Source organism: Clarias gariepinus, chromosome 9 (genome assembly GCF_024256425.1).
Source record: "Clarias gariepinus isolate MV-2021 ecotype Netherlands chromosome 9, CGAR_prim_01v2, whole genome shotgun sequence".
NCBI classification, from domain to species: domain Eukaryota; kingdom Metazoa; phylum Chordata; class Actinopteri; order Siluriformes; family Clariidae; genus Clarias; species Clarias gariepinus.
Genome location: NC_071108.1, coordinates 3,142,309 through 3,168,193, shown reverse-complemented (window position 1 = coordinate 3,168,193; position 25,885 = coordinate 3,142,309). Strand labels below are relative to the sequence as shown.

At 39.0% G+C, this 25,885-nt stretch overlaps 1 protein-coding gene across 1 annotated transcript in view; it reads right to left on the bottom strand.

Moving 5' to 3' along the window:
• notch2 (notch receptor 2) overlaps positions 1–25,885 on the bottom strand; it is a 59,717-nt gene that overhangs the window by 17,048 nt on the left and 16,784 nt on the right. The window contains exons 2-11 of the mRNA XM_053503189.1: positions 22,781–22,862; positions 7,029–7,288; positions 5,984–6,325; positions 3,791–3,913; positions 3,380–3,613; positions 2,407–2,562; positions 1,646–1,831; positions 1,441–1,554; positions 1,132–1,245; positions 809–1,042 (exon numbers count right to left, since the gene is read on the bottom strand). Of these exons, the coding sequence (XP_053359164.1) occupies positions 809–1,042; positions 1,132–1,245; positions 1,441–1,554; positions 1,646–1,831; positions 2,407–2,562; positions 3,380–3,613; positions 3,791–3,913; positions 5,984–6,325; positions 7,029–7,288; positions 22,781–22,862 (1,845 nt within the window). The remainder of the gene's footprint in view (positions 1–808; positions 1,043–1,131; positions 1,246–1,440; positions 1,555–1,645; positions 1,832–2,406; positions 2,563–3,379; positions 3,614–3,790; positions 3,914–5,983; positions 6,326–7,028; positions 7,289–22,780; positions 22,863–25,885) is intronic.

Genomic DNA, 25,885 nt, shown 5'->3' with positions numbered 1-25,885 from the left:
TAAATGTTTTAACACACCTGAATAGGATTGAGTACTCGTGCAATACTAAATACATCCACTAGGGGGTTGTTATACATGGTGCATTTTTAAACACCGTTAACATGAACCACAGTAAACTCACCTAGTTTTCCACACAGATAAAAGAGAGAGACAGACTTACATGAGCACACAAAAGCACAAGTATATTAAAGCATAGTTTAAAAATGATGATCTTTCTTTCAGCTTAAAACTGATGTAAGATTTATAGTTTAAGCCAAAGTGTAGACTCGGATACAGATTAAGTAATAAAACATGTTCTGGGGAGGAAGTAAAAAAATTTAAAAAAGCACAATAGATCTTTCTTCATTTTCTTTTTTTTTTTGAGAAAATGACGGTAGAGGTGAGGAGGTCATTCAAGCCATTTCATAACGTCATTAGCTTCCTTAACATGGGCCAGGTGTGCTGGTGTAAAAAAATCAGGCCTGTCATCTGTAGTTAGTTATGTTAGGCTTAGTTACACACATTAACTACATAAAAAAGTTCTGGTTTAATCCCTGCAATCTCTATTCTAAAATTCCCAAGATATTTTTAATCCATATAAACGTTTTTGATTTGTTCCTACTAAAATCTCTATTCTAAATATTTGTAGACTTTTTAATTCTTATAATTTATAGATATGCACCAATTTCAAACTGATACTGGTACCGATAATTAAAGTAATGATCTGTCTCAAAGTATCTGTATCAATACTTAAACTAGCATGACCATCTTGCTTGTGCCTGCTTTTAGCAGACGTCACTGTATGAGTGTAAGAGTTTGTTTATCTTACCGGAGGTTCCGGGCTGACAGATGCACTGGTAATTGTTGACGCGGTCAAGGCAGCGCCCTCCATTCTGGCACGGGTCACTTGTACACTCGTTAAATTGCTGGTTGCAGATCTGCCCCATCCACCCCAGCTCACACTCACAGGTGAACATAGCGATGCCGTCCTTACACACGCCGTGGTGACACGGCTTTGGGTTACAGTCGTCGATGTTCTCCGAACACAGGCGTCCAGTGAAACCTAGAGAAAGGGTAATAAGGAGTGATTAGTCAGTTCCTGGTGCATGTGTGTGCGGACCGTGACAGTGGAGGAGCTGTGTATGTCGGTACCTTCAGCACACTCGCACTCGTAGCCATTGGGCTGATCGATGCATTTGGCTCCATTTTGGCATGGCGTGCTCGCACACTCGTCAGTGTCAATCTGGCACGTATCTCCTGTGAAACCTGATAAACAGACACGCTTAATTAAAGCACATCACACACAATATCAAACCTTTTTTTTTTTTTTTTCAATTCCTGGTTTGGGCCACACCATACTTTAAGTTTTAACACAGAATAAAAATGTGGATATTTAGCATATGGTGTCATTTTGTGTGTGTGTGTGTGTGTGTGTGTGTGTGTTGTGCGTGGGTTTCTCACCTGGAGGACACTCGCAGACGAAGCGGCTGATCTGATCTTGACACTTTCCGTTGTTGAGGCAGGGTGAACTGGCGCACTCGTCCACTTCAATTTCACAGTGGACACCCACAAAACCTGCAAACACACAAAAATCAGTGTTTAAAATAACGAGCATTCAAAAGTGTGAATGGGTAAGTGTGCATGTGTGAGTGTCTGTGTTTCTCACCTGGCATGCAGATGCAGGTGTAATCACCGATCTGGTCCAGACACGTGGCGTCGTTCAGACAGGGGTTCGAGCCGCACTCGTTGACGTCCTGCTCGCACCGGGGACCCGAATATCCACGTGCGCAGTTACAAGTGAACGAGCCTGCCGTATTCTCGCACGTGCCACCGTGTTCGCACGGGTTTGGCCCTGCACGAAACACACAGGAGACGCTCAATCCACAATAGAAATACAAAAAAAAAAAAATAATAATAATAATAATTTACTTAGACAGTTAGAATCCAGAATTTAAAAAAGGAGTTTTGAGATAAATCTCAAATAAAATTTCTCATGCAAATGTGTTTTTTGGCTTCAATATAGAAACAAATCTTAAATAAATATAATCTTCTTTCTAAATCAAACTTCTAAGACGTCCTGTTACACAGTCATATATTTTCAACAACACTTCATTCTTGGCAAAAATGTGTCACAAACAGGACTTTCTTAAAACCCTGAGTTCGGCGAAACATGTTCGCAGATGATTGATTATTCCTTAAATGGCAAGCCATGTGCTACAGGAAGCATTTATCTCTCCTGAATCTGATTGCAAGAGGTTCATACGGAGGTGAAAATTTTTTCAATACTCAATTTTTTAAAGATAATGACTTAGATACTGATGAGTAGTGAGAGAAAGTATCGGAGAGAGAGGGAGATAGCAGGGTTTAACAAAAAAAAAAAAAAAAAAAAAACAGATAAAGAGGCAAGAAGAAGGTATGATTTCTCACCAATGGTGCACTCGTTGACATCGTCATTGCATGTGTTGCCCTTGTATCCAAAAGGGCAGTTGCAGTTGAATTTGCCATTTACGGGATTGGTGTCGCACTGGGAGCCCTCCCTGCACGGGTTACTTATGCAGGCATCATCAATGTGACACAACAAACCTGCAGGGGGAGGTGGGGAACGACATAGAAACACAAACACAGAGTCATGATACAGTCACGGTAAAGCATGATGTCACTTCGTCATCTTATCAGTTTGAACATCTATTAGAGCATGCACGAGCAGGCCTCGCTCCCACAGACACCACTTCTCTGTACTTTTTTATAGCCAAATCTTTTCTATATATAATGTCTTTTATACAAATATGTCTTTTCTACAGCATTTGCGCATCACGACACACTTAATGTGTCGTGATGAAATGTTTTTATTTATTTTATTTATTTTTATATATACACACACACTGAAACTGTCTTTCTCTATAACTCAGCTATAGGCTCGCTTTACCTGCTCCAGTGTTACATATGTGACAACACCAGTTAGTCAGAAATTACCTTCTTTCAGTCTTTTTTCCTGGCACTTTAAAAAACCCTGTACCAAGCTGAACAAGCACAAGGCCGTGATATTGAGGGGAGGAAGAGCGAGTTTTTCACCCAGGAACAAAACAGCACCATATACCTTGGCTTGAGACACATTCGAACCAGAAATGTGGTTCAGTTCATGATGAACCTTTAAAAAGGCAGGAAATACCCAAACTTGGCCAAGCACAGGGTTTTCAGCTAATTTTATCACTTCTTTTCGGGAGGGCACTGTGAAATTTTGTTCGTATCTTCAAAAGTTCGTATGGTCATGTTATATTTTTTAGATATCAATCAAATTATTTATTGAGCACTCAATTTTTAGACACATGGTTTTTACATTTTAGAATTTCCAAGTAATGAAAGAGTTTTACAGAGAAGGGTTTCGGTTTTAGACTCTCACCGGTTTTGCCGAAGGGGCAGCTGCAGAAGAAGGACGCTACGCGGTCGATGCAGGTGGACCCAGCCGAGCAGGGTCTAGCGGCGCAGTCATCAATGTTCTCAGAGCAGTCTGGGCCGCTCCAGCCATTCACGCACACGCAGGTGTAGCCGCCGGGCGTGTTGCTGCACGTGCCTCCGTTCTGACAGGTGTTGGGCTGCAGGCGACACTCGTCCACGTCGTCTGTGCAAAACTGACCTAAAGAAACGTTTTTAAAAAAAAAAAAAAAAAAAAACCGGGCTTAACAAGATACAGGTCATGAGTCCGTCAATCATCATTTCCATCTCACCACTTCATTACACACACAAACTAAATGAAACAGGTTAAATGCTTGTTCAGGTTTTTTATTTTATGTTAAATCCAACAGATATGTACCAGTCCACTCGGGAGGACACTGGCAGTTGTAGGTGTTGACACCGTCCATGCAGGTTCCTCCGTTCTGGCACTGATGATCCGGACAGTCGTCGATGTTCATCTCACAGTTTGTGCCGCTAAAACCTGATTGCAGACAGAGACAAAGGAGCGGAAATAACCCATGATTCATTAAAGAAATAAATCACATCAAACACAAATCCTGTAATTAACTCTTATATTTCAGTGATTTATCATCTCCTCTGTTTGGCTCCGTCAATGTTTTTCTCTCTCACTTTTTCTGACAAGCAGTTCCTATCGGAATCACATTTTTAATCACTCATCACTCTTTCTGGCATCTTTTTTTTTGTGGTAAATCTCTTTCCCACAGCTCAGGTTCTCGGCCTCGGGGGAGACGCCGGTCACGGCTTGCTGCCTCTCTGTGCCAACGCACTCGCCTTTAAACTCGAACCTCGTAAAAGGAATGTCTGTGTTTGAACTCCAAACACCCAGGCGACGCTCGGCACAGAGATAAAGGGAGAAGGAAGTGAGGTTAGAATGTGGGCACTGCGAATAAAAATAATACAGCATGGGGGAAAAAAAAAAGATGTAGCACCTTCATCGTACCCTGAGTCAATTTACACAACAGGAAAAGATACAAGAAGACACACACAAACAAACAAACATAAAAGACACAAAGCCTGAGTTATAACACTACTGCTACTACAACCAACACTAAAAGTGGTAATAAAAATATCTCAAAACAAAAGTAATAATAGTTAAACTACGGCTATTACTGAAAACACTAACACCACCTGCTCATTAAATTAATTCCGAATATTTCTTTGTCCTGTAGACAACCATACACAGTATGATATCCAGCGACATTCTGACACAACTGTCCCTGACCTAAAAAGAAAATATTAGACAAAATACAAAGATAGAACAATTTCACTGCAGAAAAAACACTTAAAAAGATAGGATTTCCAGTCAAAAAAAAAAAAAAAAAATTTTATATATATATATATATATATATATATATATATATATATGTATATATATAAAAAATTGTGGGGTTTCAATTAACAAATCGGCAACTTTAGAAAACTGCAATATAATATTATTTAAATAGAAATATATGAAATTGTCTACTAAAAATGTACATTAAAAAAATACAAAAGGGTAAATTACTGAAAATATTAACTCCACTTAGTAATCAAAGGAATATTACTGAAACCAATCAGTACTAAGTTACAGAAGAATACGAAGAATATTACTATTAATAATTATAAAACATACTATTCCATCATAATAATAAGCAGAATTTTAATGAAATTTTTTTCATATTCCTCTTAGTAGACAATTTTATGGTTATATTTTTTTTATCTCTTTATAATAAATCTCTTTTTATCTCTTTATAATAAAAATACTACTGATAAAATTATTATTGTGGTTGCTGAGTGTTTACTGTTGTTAACGTTTAATGTTGTTAATGTTTAAAAGCCCTGCTTCAGCATCTGTTGTCTCTCCTGTTTGTTTTTTCATTTATTTCCTTTCCCCGCATTCCTCTCTTCTTTTTTCCTTTCACTATTCTAAAGACTTAGACTTTAATAAAACAATGAGGTGAACCATTTATTTGTCATGCTGCACAATTCTATTAAAAATTGACATTGTGATTATAACGACACGTCCTGCAGTTGCGATATTTAAACATTAAAAACATACAGTTTATTATCCAAACTCTTTTATATCAATTTAAAAAAAACAAAATAATTATAAAAGCAAATAATGGCACTATAAGTAGCTGCGAGTCAGTTTATATTTCCGGTCTTAAGCGTTTTTACTAATTTCTAAAATCTATCTTTCACAAAATTACCTTGGATAAGAAATATGTGATTTGAGGAATACTTTTTTCTTCTTTCTCTCTGATTGGTCTCTTTGATGTCTTCTCATCTGGAACAATACTTACTAGTTCGTCAATGATGTGTTTGTGCGTGCGTGCGTGAGTGCGTGCGCAAATTGATCCAAACAATCATAGAAACGCTCAGAATTTTAGTTTTTACTTCCTGATGGTTGAATTTGGACTGTTTTTGATTTGTCTGTGAATTGTGCATTCTACTTTCCTATTGTGAGCAAATCGGACTCGACCCATGACACTAATTTTCTCTGCAATGGTATAAGCAACCCATCAATCACCTGTCTCTCCTTCTCTCTCACCTGGAAGACAGTGGCACGAGTAGCTGGTGTCAGACGTCTGTCTGCAGGTTCCGCCGTTCATGCATGGTGATGGAGAACAGGGGACGTATGACGTTTCGCACTTGGGCCCCGTATACCTCGGGGGGCAGTTACACCGGTACAAGCCTGGAACGTTAATGCACGTTCCTCCGTTAAGGCACAGAGCCGGCTCCCTCGCGCACTCGTCCACATCGTTCTGGCAGCGCGACCCGTCGTAGCCCGGAGGACACGTGCAGGAGAAAGTCTTATTGGGAAGAGACGTACAGGCTCCTCCGTTGAAACACGAAGAGGAGGTGCAGCTGTCCTCTTGCTCACACTGTGTACCTGGGAGAGGGCGAATAAAATTCACAATTCAAAAATAAAATCATCCAAACTTATTGAAAATAATAAACAAAGTTTTTTTTTAAAAACACTTTAAACTTTCGTATAATTAATGTATCCATAATGAATATGGACAAAAACGACTGATGAATAGACATAAAAAAGGACGCTGGCACAAAGATACAGGGGCGGACAAATGGCTAGAGACAGATAGAAGAATAGAAAGAAGAAACAAAAAAAGAGAGACAAGGAAAGACTTGTGGCAGGAGAGAAGCAGACAGTTAGACAGATACGCAGACAGAGATCAATCAGAAAATCAGAGACACAGAAGGATACACAGGAAGACAGAGACAGATAATAAAAAAAAACATACACAAGGACAGAAAAAGAGAAAAGCAGACACAAGGACAAAGATAAACAGAGAAACAAAGGACCAGGAAAAAGGAGGACACCGAAATAGAAGGAAAGAGGCATAGGAGAGACGGAGGCAGAGTTGGATGACAGAAGACAGGGAGACATAAAGAAATACAGGGAGACAGACACAAAGACAGAGAGACAAATAGGCAAACAGAAGGAGAAAGAGACAAACAGAAATAGAATAACAAACAGAGGGACAAAGGGGTAGACAGAAGAAAAAAGAGTACAGACAGACAGAGACAGAGAGAGAGAGAGAGAGAGAGAGAGAGAGAGATGGTGTGTATGATACCTGTCCATTTAGAAGCACACTGGCAGGTGTACTGGTCATTGTGCAGGAGCGAGCAGGTTCCCCCATGGCGGCAGGGGTTGTTGGGGTAACATGACGAGTTGTCCTGTTTTTCACACAGAGGGCCGCTGTACCCCAGAGGACACAAACACGAAGGGGCACTGGGCGGCCCACTGCTCACACAGCTCCCACCGTTCAAACAGTACCTCGGCTGACACGGATCCTTATGATGGCAGTACTCACCCAGGTAACCTGGAGGACACCTGTACACACACACACACACACACCACAGAAAAGGTTACTTATTGAACTGTCACAGATCCTTTTCTTCTTTTCAGTAACATCAAATAACAGCTGTGTGTGTGTGTGTGTGTGTGTGTGCATGGCACACCCAGGGTTCATGACAGAATTACAGAAACACACAGAAAGAAAAATATATTAGAGGTCAAACGGTGTGTGTGTGTGTGTGTGTAAATATGTGTGTGTAAACGTGTGTGCGTGACCCAGTCTGTCTGAAGTTGTGTCAAAATCATCCTGTGCGTTTCCCAGACATTAGTGCACACAAACACAGAGAGAGAGAGAGCAAGAGAGAGAGAGCGAGAGAGCGAGAGAGAGAGAGAGAGTGTGTGTGTTTTCCTGTAAGGTCACAGCAGGACGTGTATCTGTATTGCGTTATTTCGCGGAAGACCTTCCAAAGCGCGACACAAAAAAAGAGAAATTACAGCATTGCAAAATTGCACTGGTGAAACTCTGCCACTCTCTCTCTCTATCCCTCCATCCATCTTACTCTCCTCTACATTTTCTATCATTCTCTCAATCGTTTCACCTTCCTCACATCTAGTACAATTTCTCTCTATCTCTCTCCCTGTACCTTTTTGCCCCCCCGTCCCTCGTCCTTCTCTCACTCCAGCCCCTTCTCTATTTCTCTCACTTTGGCCCCTTACAGCACTCTTACTTTACATCCATCTCTCACCCTCATGTCTCTTTTAATCACTTTCTATTCTGACTAATCTACACTAACTAATCTCTCCTTCAGCGTCTCTCTCATCCCTCACTCAAACCTCTCTTCCTCTACATCAATTTCTGGCCCACTCTTCTCCTGTGCCTGCATGTCTCGCTTTCTGTGCTTGAGGAAGTTGGGAAGGTGGAGGAGTTGATGTGAAAAGAATGAGAAAGAAGAAATGCAGGATAAAGAGATATCGTTATCTGTGCTGTCTCTCTACAACCTACACTTGTAACCCCCTCAATCCCTAATTTATATCTCTCTTTGTCCATGTCCCTTTTTCATTCATCTCTTTCCTTTCCCTTCCTTGTCCCTAACTAATCTCCCTCTCTCCTACCCTGTCCCTCTATCACATTTCCCTCACTCCCTTTCTCTTTCTTTCCCTGAGTCATTCAGCTTTGACGTTTTTCCACCTCTATTACTTAAGCATTCCAGTAAAAAGGGAAGAGCGAGCATGCTTTACTTAAGTATTACTTTAGAAGCTGAGAAAACATACAGAGAGGAAAAAACAAGCGATGTAAAAGAGGAACAGAAAGACGATTAGCGCGACATCAAAACATCAGCAACCGCTGAATGACATAAAATAAAACCAGAGCGCGTATACCCGCTCACCTGCGAGCCACTGCTCGTGTCAAGTTTATTTTTAATCAGCGTTTTGTCATGCAACCCGTATGATGAGTCAAAATGACAAGAAATGCCGCGCCAGTCTGCTAACTTGCTGTCACTGAAATGTCCTGCTCTGTAAAATGTCCTGCTTACATTTAACTCTATTTATTCTGAATAAACACCTAATACGTTTTTTTTTTTATGTTTACACACAAAATAACACACACAAACACCTAGCATGAGAGTGTATAGTATTAGCAGACTTTAGAGCTATCCAGATGTGATAAAAATACACGCAAGAACACACTGATTTTGCGGTTAAACAAAAACATTACTATGATTACCATTAGGGGCGTGGCGGAGCATTATTAATATTAAGACTTCACGTACGTTACAACACCAAATATATGTCGTGTATTTGAGTGTGTGCGGGCGTGTGCTCACGTAAACAAGGATTTGTTCTTGAACTTTCTTTGTCGCTAAAAGTTATAACACCCCTCCCCTTGAGAAACAAACACACACACACACATATATAACAAAGCACAGTATAATTGGTCTGTTTAGGATTAGTCCCAGTATACAAGCATGACGGTTCTTGTCTGCGTGTGGGTGTGTGTAGAGCCATGGTGTCCCACTGCAGGGTTCAGACACACCCCCGGTGATCTGAAATAGGCAGCAGAACTGAACGGTCGCCTCGTGGGAAGATCCACATCCACACTTCGCCTTTTGTGGTTAACTGGTTTTATTGGCCGCGTTAGCTGAGGTCCATTAAAGACGCACGAGGCTCGGGATTTAATCACAAAAGCAGGCATTAGAAGCTCGTAAAGTCACATTTTTTCACATCTGTCTGCTTTGTTGCGCCGTGATTGCCAAACCAGATCGGCCGACACGCCTCTCGGGTGTTAGGAAACAGAATAAACAACACTCAACACCTACAAATACACATACTCACATGCTGTGAGCGTGAGCGTCAATAAAACCATTTGGGAAAGTGTTTGACCTTGTGCACCATTAAATACACACAAGCTACACACACACACACACACAGACACACACATCTCTGATTGGCTGGCTAGAGCAGGACTTTTTCTAATCTAGTCTAATTCTAGTCTTTAAATCACAATTATGCTAATTTGGGAAGAAAGAGAACACTCACTGAGATGCGGAGTTATTCTTACACAGAATGTTTTATTTCTCTTATCTGATGGTGATTTGACAGCGATTCAAATTCGTTTATGGTTCGTTATCTGTTTGAAGCTACGTTATAAACAGATGCAGCTATATTTTATTTTGCATCTGTAAATAGTTCTTAAAGTGAATGATTAAAAAATAATTTTAAATAATATAAAAATAATATAATTACAATAATAATTAAACGTAAATAAAAGTAAAAGATAGATAGATAGATAGATAGATAGATAGATAGATAGATAAATAATCAAGTATAAAAAAACAATTAATTAAAAATAAAAATGGACAAATTGTTTATTATAAGTAAATAAAAACAAGTACATAAATCTAAATGACATAAGTAGATAAATATAAATACAAAATATATACTGTATATAAAAATAAACATATAAATAAATAGATAAACAAATAAATAAACAGATAAGCACACAAGTAACTTGATTACTTTATCTCTTTATGTATTATGTTTTGGTTTTATTTATTTGTCTTAATAAATAAAAAAATAAACATTTAGATGAATAAAAGTAAAAATTAACTAATAAACACAACCAAAATAAAAAAATAATAAAAAAGAAATATGAATAACCAACAAAATATAAATAAATACATTTAATACACACTTTTATTCTTTTCTTGTTTGTTTGTATTTAATTTCTTTAACTGAATTATAATAAATAAAAACATAAGAGACAAATAAATACATACTCCTGATAGATAGATAGATAGATAGATAGATAGATAGATAGATAGATAAGAAATAAACAAACAAAGGAATAAATAAACAAGACGGAGCAGAGTGGTGTCTGTGTGATGAAGTTTAAGGCGGTATGGGGGTAGAGATAAAGGAACTGTGAGAGTTGAAATCAGAGCCGCCTTAACCCGAGTTGTCGCTCACACACACCTGATCAAACACACAGAGCTTCACCGTTAACACACGACTCGACACGTCTAACTTTACACAACATAACGCCAAGAGTGGTTCAGGTGGGAGAGACTGCTTCACACACACACACACACACACACACACACACACACAAAAACTTAAATACTCCATCTATATATTTATTAAATCACATCTGTCGGTCTTCTTCTGCCATCCTTTCACTATCTTTCTTCCTTTCTTTTCCCCATTCACAATTTTACCTTTCCTTTCTCCCTTTTGTTCTTTTTTCATTATTACTTTTAATCACTTCTTTTAATGCTTTGTTTCTCTCACTTTCCTCTTTCCATAACTTCTGCTCTCTTCCTTGCTTTTGCCCTTTTTGGTTTCTTGCATCTTTCTCTGTCTCTCTTCTTTTGATGTCCTTCTAACTTCCTGCTGTCTTTCTTTCCATCACTTTTCATTATCTTGCTTTTTTACTCAAGTCATTTGCTTTCGCTCTTCCTTCTTTTAGTTTTTACAGACTCATCCTTCGTTCCTTCCTTCCTTTTGCTTCTTGCGTTTTCTGCTCTCTGCCTTCCCTTCTTACTTTTAGAGACAGAGAGAGTTAACCACACACATTTGTCGACCGAAAAGAAACCTGGCACGGAGAACCAGCAGCTAAATTCATCTATGGCTTTCTTTGTTATCCTTCATAAATTTCTCCCCATGTCTCTCCTTCTCTCTCTCTCTCTCTCTCCCTCTCTCTAGGTGTCAGATTTCTACAGATGGTTCTCGTTAGCCCCCCCAACCACTGATTCTCACTCTTTCTCTTACTTCGTTCCTTCATCATTCCCTCTCTCCCGCTCTTTCCCTCTCTCTCTCCCTGACCTCCCCATGTCCACAGTGGGTGTGGGGCGTGTAGGAGGGGGAAAAAAATCTCTTCATCCTGCATTTCTTCGGTCTCACTCTTTTCACGTCAACTCCTCCACCTTCTTAACTCCCTTAGACCTGAAATCTGAAAAAGCCATGCCACCTCACACACACACTCTCACACTCTCTCAAACACACACACACACACACACACACACACACACAGGCTATCTAATCACATCTGAAAGTCAAGCAGCACTTAAAACACTGCTGTGAATGTTAAAAGCCGAGGAGGTTCTGAGGTTTCAGGACAAAAGTGGACGACAAACATGACTGAGCATAAATTCCACTCGCTTTACCTCTCTTTCTCCATTTCTCTCTCTTCCTCTCTCTCCCTCCCTTTTGGTTCTTTAGCTTTTAATAAAGTCTGCTTCTCAAAGCTGCACAAAGTTTCTTTCTAAAAAAAGGTTAATTAAAGGCCTTTAGAAAAGTCAAAGTCTTTCTCTTTCACTCCCTTCTGTTTCTCCAAAAGGCTCTTATTTTTAGAAGTGCCCTCTCTCCTTCGTTCTCTCCCTCCCTCCTTCCCCTCCGTTCCCCTCTCCTTACTTTCTGTGATTTCCAGTGAAGAAGAAAAAAAAAAAAACACGACTGGGAAAACACAGAGTGGGGAGAAAAAAAAAGCAGGGTAGAAAAGAAAAGATTAAAACCAAAGAGGGAATAGAGGAAAGAAAAAAAGAAGAAGAAACATAAGCAAGAAGAATGGAGAAATGAGACAGCAAGTGAAAAAAACCCTATTTACAACGAAACAAAAAAAGAAAAAAAATTAAAATAATGATAAAAAGGTAGTAAGAGAAACAATAATTAAGAAAGAGAAAAACAGGAAGAAACTGTGAAGAAAAGGAAGAGTGACAAAATAGATAAAAAAATGGTGATAAAGAGGTAGTGAGAAAGAAGGTTTGGGGTAAGCAACCGTCGATGATGCAGACACAAAGAAAATAATTTTCACAAACACAATTGCACAAAAGTCTTTTCTATAAAATCTGAATGTAGTAATTTTGTTTATATCAATTAAACAAAAGAGGCTAATGTTAAAACTTACACCGACGCTTTAAAACTGTAAAACAGTTACATCCCAAATATTTTTTTCCCTGTCTCCATGCTAAATATATTGTGTCAAAATTCTATTATTTAATTATTATTTCATAATAGCCTATTTTTTAAATATAAAACTAAATATGAAATATTTACTGCTTGTATCTAAAAAACAAACAAACAAACAAAAAAGAAAAATAGAGTGAGCTCAGATCTCGACCAACGTTTAGAATCTAAAACTCCCGTTAAGTAAAAACCTAGGACAAGAGCTGGGTCCTAGATCTCTGCTTTAGGCAAAAGTGTAGTTCTAGACCAAAAGCCATGTACACTTAATTAACGCACCAATTAAAAATAAAACTAGAACGATGATCAAGTGAGCTCTAGGACAAGGATCAGGATCCTAAAACGCCACTTGAATGAGCCAAATCATATGAGAGAACGACCAAACGAATGAATGCACTAAGTAAAGTCCCGATTGACAGCCAAGTCAAGTTCTAGAACAAAGCTCAACAACAGAACAACATACATCTGAATTGTAGAACAAATCCCGGGTAAGCCTCTAGAAGAATGAGCAGGTTCTTGCACTGCACCAATGAATGTGCTGGAATGTTGATTTCTGTGGTTCCAGAGCTTCAATTAAATGTTGTAGTTTAGTTCTGGAACAACTTTCAAGCACTTATAGAAGATTTTTGCTTAAATTTGTTATGACCTAGAACTGGAAGAAGTACTAAATCTAGAAGTAAGAACTCTGACAAACAAAGGTTAAGTTCTAGAACTCTGCCTAAACTTGTTTTAGAACAATGATCATGTGATAAAACACTGACTAAAGCCAATAGGTTAATGGTTACAGGTTATTTTCTACAATAACATTCAGGTGCTGGAACTCCATTAGAATGCAAAAACTGGGATCTGGAAGTCAGGAACAGTCAGATTCTTAAACTCCACTTCAATTACCTAGAACACCACTCACAGTGTCAGACTCTTGACCTGCTTTATGCAGAAGTCAATCAAGAACAACAGGTCATGGTTCTAGAAGACAGCTAGGTTAAAAGTTCTGCATCTCTGCTTGAATGAATTAGCTCGATTTCTAGAACTATCATTAACTCCTAAAGAAACCTGGTAGGTAAATTTTAGAACCAAGCCAAGGTAGAAGATTACTTGAAGACACCGGTGGGGTTCTAGAAGACTGAACTGGGCAGGTTCTTGAACTCCACATCAGTGACCGTGCTGGCCAAGTTCTAGAACAAAAGTCGTTGTCTTAAGAGTGCCACGACGTTTTCACATTAGGCACGAGTGATTTGTACCGCCCCCACAAACAATTGCTCCGCCTCTACACGTGTGTTTTCACTCTCCGAAACAGCAGGTGGCAGTATGGACCTAGGTGGATTGCAAGCCATAATTTAACACAAAGAGAACCAATGCAACAAAACGCGAAGCAGTGATAACACATAGAGGGTGTGTAAGAGGTGAAGGCAAGAAACAGACTCACGAATGGTGTGAATGTCCCAGTCGAGGTGTGTGTGTGTGTGTGTGTGTGAGACAGATCATCTCCACTCTACCAGCGATTAGCCCAACTTTGTGACAGACTAGCTGACACACTGCTCTGTGGCTTTAGAGTATGTTCGCTACATTCTCCACCAGTCTGTCAGGCTTCCGCCTGTGTGTGCGCGCGCGCGTGTGTGTGAGTGTGAGTGAGAGAGAGAGAGAGTTTCAGGAATTTAAAATGGGGCTGCCCCAGGCAGGTGGGTCTTACTACCCAAGGACTCTGGCAACAATGAGTAACTTTCTCTGTGAATTTTTTTCACACACACACACCTAGAAATGCGTAACTAGCAGCAATGTAATGCAATGTTCTAATGCAGAGTCTGAAATGTGTGTGTGTGTCTGTGTGTGTGTGTTGGGGAATTATGCAGTGTCTGTTCAAGGTTAAAGTGTTTATATTAAGTGTGTGTGAGCAAAAAGGAGGGAGAGAGAATGGAAAAATAGCGGGGATTTCAGGGTGGAGTGCGTGTGTGTGCGAGTGTGTGTGAGTGTGTGCGAGTGTGTTTCTGCGCTTGAGTAAATCTCGGCCCTGCACGCTCCACTGCACTGCACCCCTCTCTCTCTGCTCTCCTCTCACACACACACTCACTTTTCTCTTTCTTTATTTTCCCCTGCTACTTATTCTGTACTAAAGTCACATCTGTGTAAAAAGAAGAAACAAAGAAAAGAGAGAACGAAAGAAAATAATTGTAAAACAAAAGAACCATGCGGCGAGATGAAGAGATGAATAGACGGTGAGAGTAAACAGAAATAAGATAGCGAGAGAGAGAGAGAGAGAGATCTAAAGAAAGAAGGGAAAAAAGAATAAAATGAGAGAGACAGTTGTAATCAGACAGAAAAAAGATGGAGAGAGATGGTTGGAGAGAGATGAATACAGAGTTTAAAAGCGAGAAAAAGGGGGAGAGAAAAAACAGAGAAGTGTTTGAAATAGAAAGAGAGCAAGATAAAAAAAAGACAGATAAAGCGAGAGAGTTTAGAAAGATACAGAGGGAGAGAGACACACTCAGTGTGTTTACGTGACGTTGTGTTGTGTTAGTCTGACTGAAACCAGACTAAATCAAATGTCTCCGAGTCAGACACACACACACACAGATATAACGGCTGGGAGTCGAGCTCCTCCTGTGTGTGTGTGTGTGTGTGTGTGTGTGCGCCGCAATCAGACACAGGGATCGGTCTAGATGATCTGCACGCGCTCCACAGCTCCTAGGTTTTGACCTGGAAGTCGAACAAAATACGCTACACAAAAGAAGGAGCCGCAAACATTACAGCGTTTTATCCGCCTCCAGATAAACACCAGAACCGCCAGAGACAGTTTTGTACAGTTTATATAAAAGTAAAGCGTAATCGTACATCATTTACGAAACGTCCAGTGCTGTGAAGCAGTTTACATTAAAGTTTGCCACTAGCTAACTAGTTTTATGTTAATTCGGTCTTTGATGCAACAGGTCCAACAGTAACAAGCTTAAATAGAGCACCGTCGCCACCTATGGTAGTGGAGTTAGACCTGCGATCAGTAAACCGATTTCCTTAGGAGTGTACGCTGGGATTGTTCAATGGGCTAGGCGAGCTCCAGCCGCAACCCCATCTTATTATACACACTAACGTACTGACATAATAAAGTTTAAAAAGGATTAAAAATAGGGTTAAAGGAGAGAGAGAGAGATTTATATGGAGATGGTGACAGCTAAAAAGACAAAAAGATAGATAAAGACTTTAAAAAAACAGAAAATAAGAACAAGGTCAGAGAGAGAGAGAGAGAGAGGAAGTAAAAAGCTAGAGATAAAGACAGGGTTGAAAAAAGCAAACGATAGATAGTGACTTAAAAAAGACAGAAATAGAGAAAGAAACAATTCAGAGATAGATGAATAGAGAGAGTAAAGCAAGAGGTAGCGAAAAAGGAGGAAGAGAGTTAAAGGAGAAAGAAAGAGTAAAAGTGAGTAAAAAAGTTGGAGATGAAGTTAAAAAGATGAATGAGCATGAGAAAATAAAAAAAGGAAATAGGAAATACAAAGTCAGAGAGAAAAAACAGACAGATCGACAGTTAATAAGAGAAAGATGTATGGACAGAAATAGTTTTTAAAAAAATGAAAATACAATTAAGTGAAAAGGGCAGCATAAAGTCAGAGAGAGAGATAATTGACAGAATGATAAAGGGAGAAAGCAGTGACAGGGTAATTCCTGAGTCTCTCCTAAAAACCCTCCATCAACAACATCCTGTCTCATATTACATTCTCTTTCTCTCTCTCTTTCTATCTATCTATCTATCTATCTATCTATCCTGCAGGCAAATTCTACATGTCAGATCACACAAAAACCTTTACTCACTCCCCTTTCTCTCTCTCAGTCGTGGGTGGAAGGGGGGAGAGAAAAAGCGGGGGAGGGGGAGGAGGAGAAGAAGAAGGAGGGAGAGTGTGATGGAGAGAGAGGAGCGAGTTGTTTGAGGATGAACGAGTATAAGAACGGGGTGGGGGGGGGGCTCTCAACTAATAACGATTTAAAGTAGTGCTTCAGTCTGAGAACAACGCCGGTTTGTTTTTGGCGGACAAATGAAAAGGATAAAAGAGAGGGAAAAAAAGTTCTGGCCAACGAAACGCTGCATATGTCGGTGCAGAAGTATTCGTCCCCTAGAGCTAATCTCGAATACTGTATTTATGTAACCAAGCAACCAATAAATAGAAAAAAAAAGTGCAAAAAAATAAAAAATAAAAAATTGACCACCAACATGAAAAAATCCCATATTGTTATTGCGGCATCGCAGAACATTCCTTAACGTTCTAGAACATTCCTGGACACTCTAAAACCTTTCTAAAGATTACATGGTGTTGGTTTGTGCATGGATTGTGCCATTTTGCAAAACTCTATCGAAATGCCACACTCATAATGTCACTGCAGATGACACATTCATATCTCTCTCACAGACACTCACACAGGCTTGGTTCGCACACCCTGGCTATAGACCTGCAGTCGCACCGGTTTTGCTGCTCACCCTCTTTTCCTCTCTCTCTTACACACACGCACACACCCTCTGACACACTGCTCCTCTTCCTGTTCTAAGCTTTCACTGGCAGCAAAGAAAAAAAAAGATAAGACAGGTTGGTGCTCTCAGGTGTCGGCTCACCTACACACAGAGAGAGAAAAAAATAATCAGACAGACACCCATGTGTTCATTTGTTCCAACGAGAACACACACACACGCATGCACACACGCGCACACACACTCCATAATCCACACTTCTGTTGTCAACTTTAGCTTATTTATTTTTATTTATTTCGTTTCCCCCATTTTTTCTTGAGTTTTAAAACATTTTATGTCTTGAGAAACACAAGGTTTTAAAATGCTGTCTTTGCTCTTTACTGCTCCTACAGGAAGTGACATCAATTGTATTGGGGTGATAGATACACCTCATTTTGTGTAGTTTTCAGTTTTCCATGTAATAGTCTCATTGTGTACAGGTGTGCCTTATATTGGGGCCAATCCCAAAAGACAACCTTTTTCAATGTGGCATCAATTTCAACATTCTGTGGGTATAAAAAGCTGGTATTGTCAGTAAGTCATTCCAAGTTCATCATTCAAACAGCCATGAACACACAACGTCACTTAATGGACGAGCAGCGCCACCCGGCCATGGCGCACCTTGGTGCATGGTGGACCATGGTGGCAGGCAGTCAGATGTTGCTCGTGAACTTGGCGAGTCTTAAAGTGTCATCAGCGGACTTGCATCAAGACACAAAACTACTGGCAGAGTTCATGACAGGCCCAGGAGTGGAGCCCCACGAGTGACAGACCAAAACGATGACCAGTACCTAAGGACCTATGCACTCAGACATCGTTATGCAACACAGCTGCAGGCAAGTTTACGAGATGCGAAAGGTACTAGGGTTTCCAGACAAACCATTCGCAACCAGCTCCACCGCTTTGGCTTGAATGCCAGACGACCGTTGCAGGTGACTCAACTGAAACGAAGACACCGCCGTGAACGTTTGTAGTGGGCACAAGACCAAGTGACGTGGACAATGCAGCAGTGGTCTACCGTCCTATGTACAGAAATGATTGTCGTCAGCGTTGATGAAGAAGGCGAGGTGAGCAGTACACTGAGGTCAACATGGTCCCCAGGGTTTGCTTTTGTGCAGGAGGTGCAGCAGTCTGGGCAGGCATCACCAGTCAGCGCAAAACAGATTTGGTTATTGTACATGGCTCAGTCACTGCATGTTCTTACCTCAGAGACATCATAGAACCCATCATCATCCCCCAATTCCGCCAGCATACCCCCAACTTTCTGTTCATGGATGATAAAGCTCCACCAAATCGTGGCAGAATAGTCACAGCTCGATTTCAGGAAGTTAGAGTGCCTCATATGGTATGGCCATCAATGTCCCCTGACCTGAACCCCATAGAGCACGTCTGGGACCAGTTGAAGCAGAGACTGGATGATCGTACCCCACCCCCACGTGACCTGGCAGAACTGCGTGTAGGACTTGTGGAAGAGTGGAACGCATTGCCTCAGAACAACATCATGAGGCTAGTGAACAACATGAGACGGCGCTGTCAATGCGGCAAATGGTAAAATCACCCGCTACTGACATTGTAAATTTTTGTTATTTGGGGCTATCCCTGTTATTGTCCAAATTTTTGGGATAATAAATATTAAACTAATGAAAAAGTGGTTCTTCTCATACATTATTAGTAATCTCAAAGGGAACTTTTACTTATTTTATTCAAATAAGAAAAGCACTCTTGTAAATAACAATATCCCTAACTTATTGTGAGTAGTGTGTATATATAAATAAAAATTTAATACATTCATTAATTAACATTAAAAAAAAATGTAAATTAAAAGATTTTATTATAAATTAACAAAAGATTTTGGGGAAAAAAATTGAAAAAAGGAAGATGAAAATAATAAACAAATGAATTATATACAAACTTATAAAATATAAAAAATACAAACAAATGTAATTATGTATAAAATATTTTAGAAATAATAATTATAATAATTATATTATATAATTTAATTATATTAAAAATTATATATTAATTAAATGAATAAAATCCTTATTAAATATAAAAAACAACTTAAAATGCCCTTTTCTAACATTAAGAAAATTATAGTTTAGTTTAAAGAAAATGTTATACTAAAAAAAATTAGAATAAAAACGTTAACAGTCAAGAGCTGATGAAAGTGCCCTGAAAGCTGTTCAAAGATCTGTTGAACAAGCTTTAAAAAAATTAAGCTTCAGAAGGGGCAGAAAGATTTAGAATTTTTTATTTCGCAAACTGCTATAAAGCGCCTTCATCAGCTCGGTTATCGTGTACCTGCAGCCAGGCGGAAGCTCCATGACCAATATTAAGAAGAGGTATGAGCGATGTCTGTTTACTTGTTGCATGTCTATGAAGTGTGTGTTGGACTGCAGATTTTTCATCTTGCTCTAAAAAGCATGAAAACACACCTGCGAGTGAACACGTAGTGTTTTTAACCAGGTTAAATTCGTCACAGTGTCTATGTTGCTTTCGAACACCTGAACCTGAATCATTTCTAAGACAACTGAAAACTCCAAAAAAAAATTCATGATGAAAAAATCCATCATGTTAGACTGAGAATTTTAATCCAAGAGGAACGTTATCACAACATTGCAAACAAAATAACAAATCAATTCCATCAGCATGACTTCCTGTTGATCAGAAAGGATATGGAAATGTTTCGATTTTCATGGTTTGTGTGTGACTGAGAGATTGTCTCGAATTAACGGAGCTGAATAATAGAAAAATAACATGTATACGTATATAATATGTATATGTACATGTACACTGATTCATATACATATAAAAAAGGATGAAGAGATGGATGGATGGATAGACAGAAGGATGGACTGGTACAAGGATGCATATATATAGATGGATGAATGGATACCTACATTCATGCACATATAGATAAAGATTAAAATGGATGGATGGAGAGTGTGTGCGCACGCGGGTGCTACTTATCCATCAAACCCCCACATGCATCCATGCACCATGTACTCGCACCACCTAATCATCTGTTGATCCATCCATCTCTAATAATTATCCTTCAACCATTACCCCTCCATTAATACATCAATCTAGCATCAATTATCTATCGAGGACCTATCTATTATGTTTATCTTTTATTCAATCCAACCATCCAATCTATATATGCATCTATCCATGTCTATCCATCTATGCTTATTCATTTTTCAATGTAATGATCATTATTTCTCAAATAAATCTATCCTTATCCATTCATCTGTATATCTATCAGGTATCAATCCATTTGTCCTTCTATCTATCCATCCAACCATTTATAAATCACTTTAAAGAAGCAACTATTCATCAATCTCTACAACTAGCTATGCACCAATTAATGAAGAAAAAAAAATAGATTGTAGTAATGTAGCGTTGTTTGGCAGTTCAGGTTTTCCAAATTTTTATATATTTTTTATTATTAAAATATATATATAATTTTAACATTTATATACATTTGCCTTTGAGGTTTTTAAAATACTGCAGTTTCTCTATAGTCTTATGGGTGGTGCATTTCAAACTATTCGCACACTGGCAGACAGCAAATCTGGATATTTATAGAATTGTCTATATTATCTGTACTTCTGTTTACGCTTTTAAAAAATGGCAGCTGTTTGATAGACAGCTCTTTGTCCAAGATGCCACGCCTGCTACGGCTCCAGCAGTGCAAATCAGGGCGGTTATATCTAATGACCTATTAAATTTGCATTTTAGCAGTATTAGTTTAGATTAATAAGGTAGTTATTCTTCCTTTTTTCAGATAAACGATGACTGTCAAAATGAAAAAAAAAAATGAAAAAGTGATCAGTGACGAATCGAATTGAAGCCATCACAATTGAAGTCTTTAAACAAACTGCAGTAGTGAACAGACCTGTTTAGATCTTTTAGTTGTTGTTTGATTTTTTCTTTTCTTTTTTTTATATTAAAGGCAACCTGATAGGTCGTCCTGAAGAACTCTGGTGTTTGTTCTGGTGGATGAATCCGGGTGTGTCACTGCGCTTTAATGTTTAAGCACAATTACACACGGAGAAGTCAAGAGCGGCTCAAAGCTGCAATTTTAGCAAGGTGTTGCGTGCACTCTCGAGACCTAAGAACTAAAGAACTCTGACATTTGACACTTCCTTCTCAAAAACTTGCACGAGTTTATAATTTTTTTGCAATTTGCAAAAAAGGATTTGCATTTCAGGTGAAATGAAAGGTGAAAGGAAAAGTCAGTGTCTGTGCATGTTTGTGTCTGTGTGTGTGGGGGGGGGAGAGAGAGAGAGAGTGTGTGTGGGAGAGAGACAGTGTGAGGGAGAGGGAAAGAAGGAAGGGACAAAGTGTAAGAGAGGGGCGAAAAAAAGTGTGTATAAGAGAGACAGACAAATCGACAGACACTTTATTGATCCAGAAGGAAATTATTTAAGTTTAATCTCTCCCTCTTTCATCCGATTCATCCAATCTATCTCCCTGTATGCACACGTTTACATCCATTTATTCATGCATTTTTATGTATTAATCCAACGGAATCTGTTCATATTTCTAGCTATCTATCTTTTCATCAATTAAACTCTTCGGATTCATCCTTTCAACCATCTATCCATCCATCCATCCACCCAGTTGTCTACTATTTATCCATACTTTTACACTTTTATCTATGCATCTATCTGTCCAACTATCTGCCTATACATCACCAGTCTGTACAAATATTTTTCCCAATCTCCATTTACTCATTTTGTCCGTCTACTCATCTATCCATCAAGTATATGTCTGTCCGTCTAGCCATACATCCATCTACGTATTTACCTGTTGGTCTATCTCTCCATTAATACATCTGATCTGAATGTCTATTTATCTATCTATGTATCTATCTATTCAAAAGTCATCCATTTATTCATTGATCTATCATCACGCTATTGATCTTCTCAGCCTAATATTTACTCGTCCACCTTGATTCATCCACTGGTTTTTCTATTTCTCACTTTTCATATATCCATCCATTTATACACCTCTATAAATCTATCCCCTCTATTAATCATCCATTACTCTATCATTTACGTATCTACATCTGTCTGTCTGTCTGTATTTCTGTCTGTCTACCTTTCTATCTATCTAATGCTTCTATTCCATGCATTTGTCTGTCTATTCAGGAATCCATGAATCAATTCACTAATCCATCTATCCTTCATTCAGAACATCTTTCTAAACATCTTATTTCCATCTATCCATCTTTGCACTTTCACTCCATCTCAGTATAAATCCATCCGTCTATCCATCTCTGTTTATGCATTACTATAGCGATCAACCTATTTATTCATCTTCACATACACCCAGTTATCTATCCATCTGTCAATCATCCAATCTTATCTAACAGTGTACTTTCTGTCTGTTATTTTGTCTATCTGTCCGTCTGAAAGCAGTGAGTGTTGTGTCAGGTGTGTTCATCTCGATCAGAGAAACACAGAGTGTATATGCGAGTGTGTACGAGTGTGTGTGAGCTGCGAGCTTTCCTGCAGCTTGTAAAAACGTTGGGCGATGCTGAGAGGAAGCAGAGCAAGTGGTTTTCTTACCTGCAGTACCCCGTTCCGTTGGCGTAGGTGATGCAGCTCGCATTGTTCACACACGGATTCACATGGTCCACGCACTGCAGAGCTGTAGAAAGAAATATTTAAAATCAAAGCTCTTTCAAATATTTTCAATATTGTTTAGCAGAATTAAAACATCTAAATGTTTTGGGTTTTTTTTTAAGTTCTCTCCTTACACAAGTATTTTAGTACAAAAGTCTTTCCCTCAAATTTTATAGCTTATTATTACCTTACAGACTTCCCGAAAACTACAGGACCTACGATCAAGTCTAAAGAAATCTACCCATGTCTGATTGCAAATTCTTGGTTGTGTGGACATAAAGGACATCATTGCTAACTGTCTGCCTTTTGTGAATAGCTGAAATGCTACATAAGACCCAACAGCGCTTGAAAGAAAAAAGGAAAGAGGGGGAAAAAAAAGCCCAACTCTACTATTACGTGAAGTCCGATCTTAGATGATGTGCTGCCCGGGCTGTGAGCTGTTACTACAGAAACGATAAGGTATTAGAGCAATATTAACCCGTCCTTCATGATGCATCCAGAACTTTTCTCAAAGCTGTGCATCCATACAAACTTCTGACCAATCAGAATAAAGCACTTAACCATACAATTTATAGTAATAAGCAGGGAGATAAAATACCAGGAATTAAAACATGTAAAAAGTTCAAGGTGCACCACCTGTAGAATTATAAATAAATGGTGACATTTATTTATTTATTTATTTGAAGTCTCAAAACTCTTCACAGTAAGCATGCGGGTTGAACGGCTGCGAGCACACAGGGATGTGCATCTTCTAACGTTTAGGATTTTCAAAACTAATTAGAACACATTGTATTTTAAAACTGGTGCAAGTGTAAGTAATGTGCAGATTTTAAAGACTGAATTAGATCACTAACTAGAAGTTTGGAGAAAACTGGAGATCGAAGGCCTTTAACACGCACAATTATTGATAATGTAATGCCATAAAAATACTTCTTTTCTTAGTACAGAAACGTTTATATTTGAGGCTGATCAGACTGAAAACCATTCCATTCTGTTTATGTCAAATGTATAAATGTAAAAATATATATTTTTTAATTGATGCCATGCTAAAAAAAAAAAATCACGATTCATAACTGAATCAATTTTCACCCTGGTCTCTAGTAATGTCTATTACTAATAAATACAATTCCTGACTAATTCTTCCCTCAGATTACACCAGAGTCAGGCTGTTTGTGTTTCTTTTTGTTTACAAACACTAAAAAGGTCTGTCTGCGCCACCAGGAGGGAGTTCCTCTAAATGTTCAGACCCAGTAAATCTTTCTCTAGAGACGTCAGACTCATTGCAGCACAAGGCAGGTTTGACCCCTCAAGGGTCAGGGAATAGTTTTTGGCCTGTTTTATAAATAACATAAATAAACCTGCATCTCTAGCAGAAACAACGTTTCCAGCTGTGCTGTAAACTGTAAAAGTGCGAGTAAGTGTTTGTTAGACTTGTTTTACATTTGAAGATTTTTTTTTCACACTTCCCTCTTGAGGCATCAGATCAGGCAGGTCATATGATTTGAAAGCAGCGCAGACACTTTAAGACGCTTTACATCTCCACACAGGAAGTGTGTTTAGCGCTAATACTCACTTCCTGCACTTTGACCAAGAAAAAATAAATAAAAAAAATAGAGCAAAAGACAGTGCATTAAGGTCTCGGGCAACATCTTGCAGAGCCTCTACTACCACTACTGCTACTACTGCTAATAATAATAGAAAGTAATAACTGCATATTGGTAATAGTGCTGGACCTTTCTGCCCTTTTATTTCAACAAGAAACAAACTGTTCAGATGGGAAAAAATAAAATAAAAGGGAGGGAGAGCATAAAGGGAAGTACTCTTCAGAACAAAAGATCTGTCACAATACAAAGGTTGAAAGTTTCGGGACTGTGGTTGGGTTTTTGCTTGATAGACAAAAACACGCGAGGCTCGTCACCGTATTTATAACCCATATAAAACCAGAAACTGATTTTATTGTCACCTCAACATCTCTTCTTTCTCTCGTTCTCTCAAAGATGATTAATCAAGTTACTGTAAACCTTTCCAAAAAAAAAAAAAAAAAAAAGCAGTTGGTAAAAGCTTTGAAATGCCGTCCTGTCATCAAACTGCCTTCTGTGTGGGGAATCTGGTGCGAAACGAGAAAGCTGGGGCGTAGCACATTTGGCGGCGGTTCTGGTGGGAAACCTGTCGGCGAGGGCTGGTGAGCCATGTGAGAAACGCAGAGAGTGCTGAGGTTCAGAGAAGGAACAGAGGGAGGGAGAGAAAGCAGGGTGCTCAAGAGCAAGAGTCAAGAGCACTTAGGAAAGGAGGACGAAAGACAGGCAGAGGGAGGGTGAAAGAAAAAGAACGAGAGTCTCAAAGGGGGGAAAGAATGCAAGGATAATTCAGAACAGACTGAAAGTATTATGAAAGACAGGCAGAGAGAAAGACAGAGGTTTGATGAGCTCTCTTAAGACAAACACCGTCTCTGTGCCAGGGGAAATAACCTCACAGGATTTAAGCACGGGACGCTGATGATTACTCCATTTCCGTCTCAATGCAAGATTTTTCAAAGGAGATCGATCTAACTGATGAAGGTAGATGGAGGAAGGGCTACGAGTCTTTACATTTAGACATTTGCTTTTATCCAGAGCAACTTTTTTCTCATTATACATCTGAGCCGTTTCAGGGTTAAGAGCCTTGCTCAAGGGCCCCACGGGGACAACTTGGTGGTTGTGGGATTTGAACCTGCGACCTTCTAAATCATATTCCAATGCCTTAATCACTGAGCTACCCTAACCCAGCTGTCTGTCTTTCTTTCTTTCTTTCTTTCTGGAGATCCATCAGCAATAAAAGCTCAAAAAACTAATCTGAACAACTTTTTCACCAGAAACCCAGAAATTATTCACAAATAATGTTTAAAAAAAAAAAAAAAAAGGTGGGGATGGTGCGATAGAGGCTAAACGCTTGTGTGGGTTGAGGTGACGTTAGGGCAAAATCATGCAAAAAGATGACAAGGGAAAAAAACTTTTTAAAGTTGGAACTTTTTAAAGTGATTACAAAATTTTCCCCTCACTAAATTTTTAT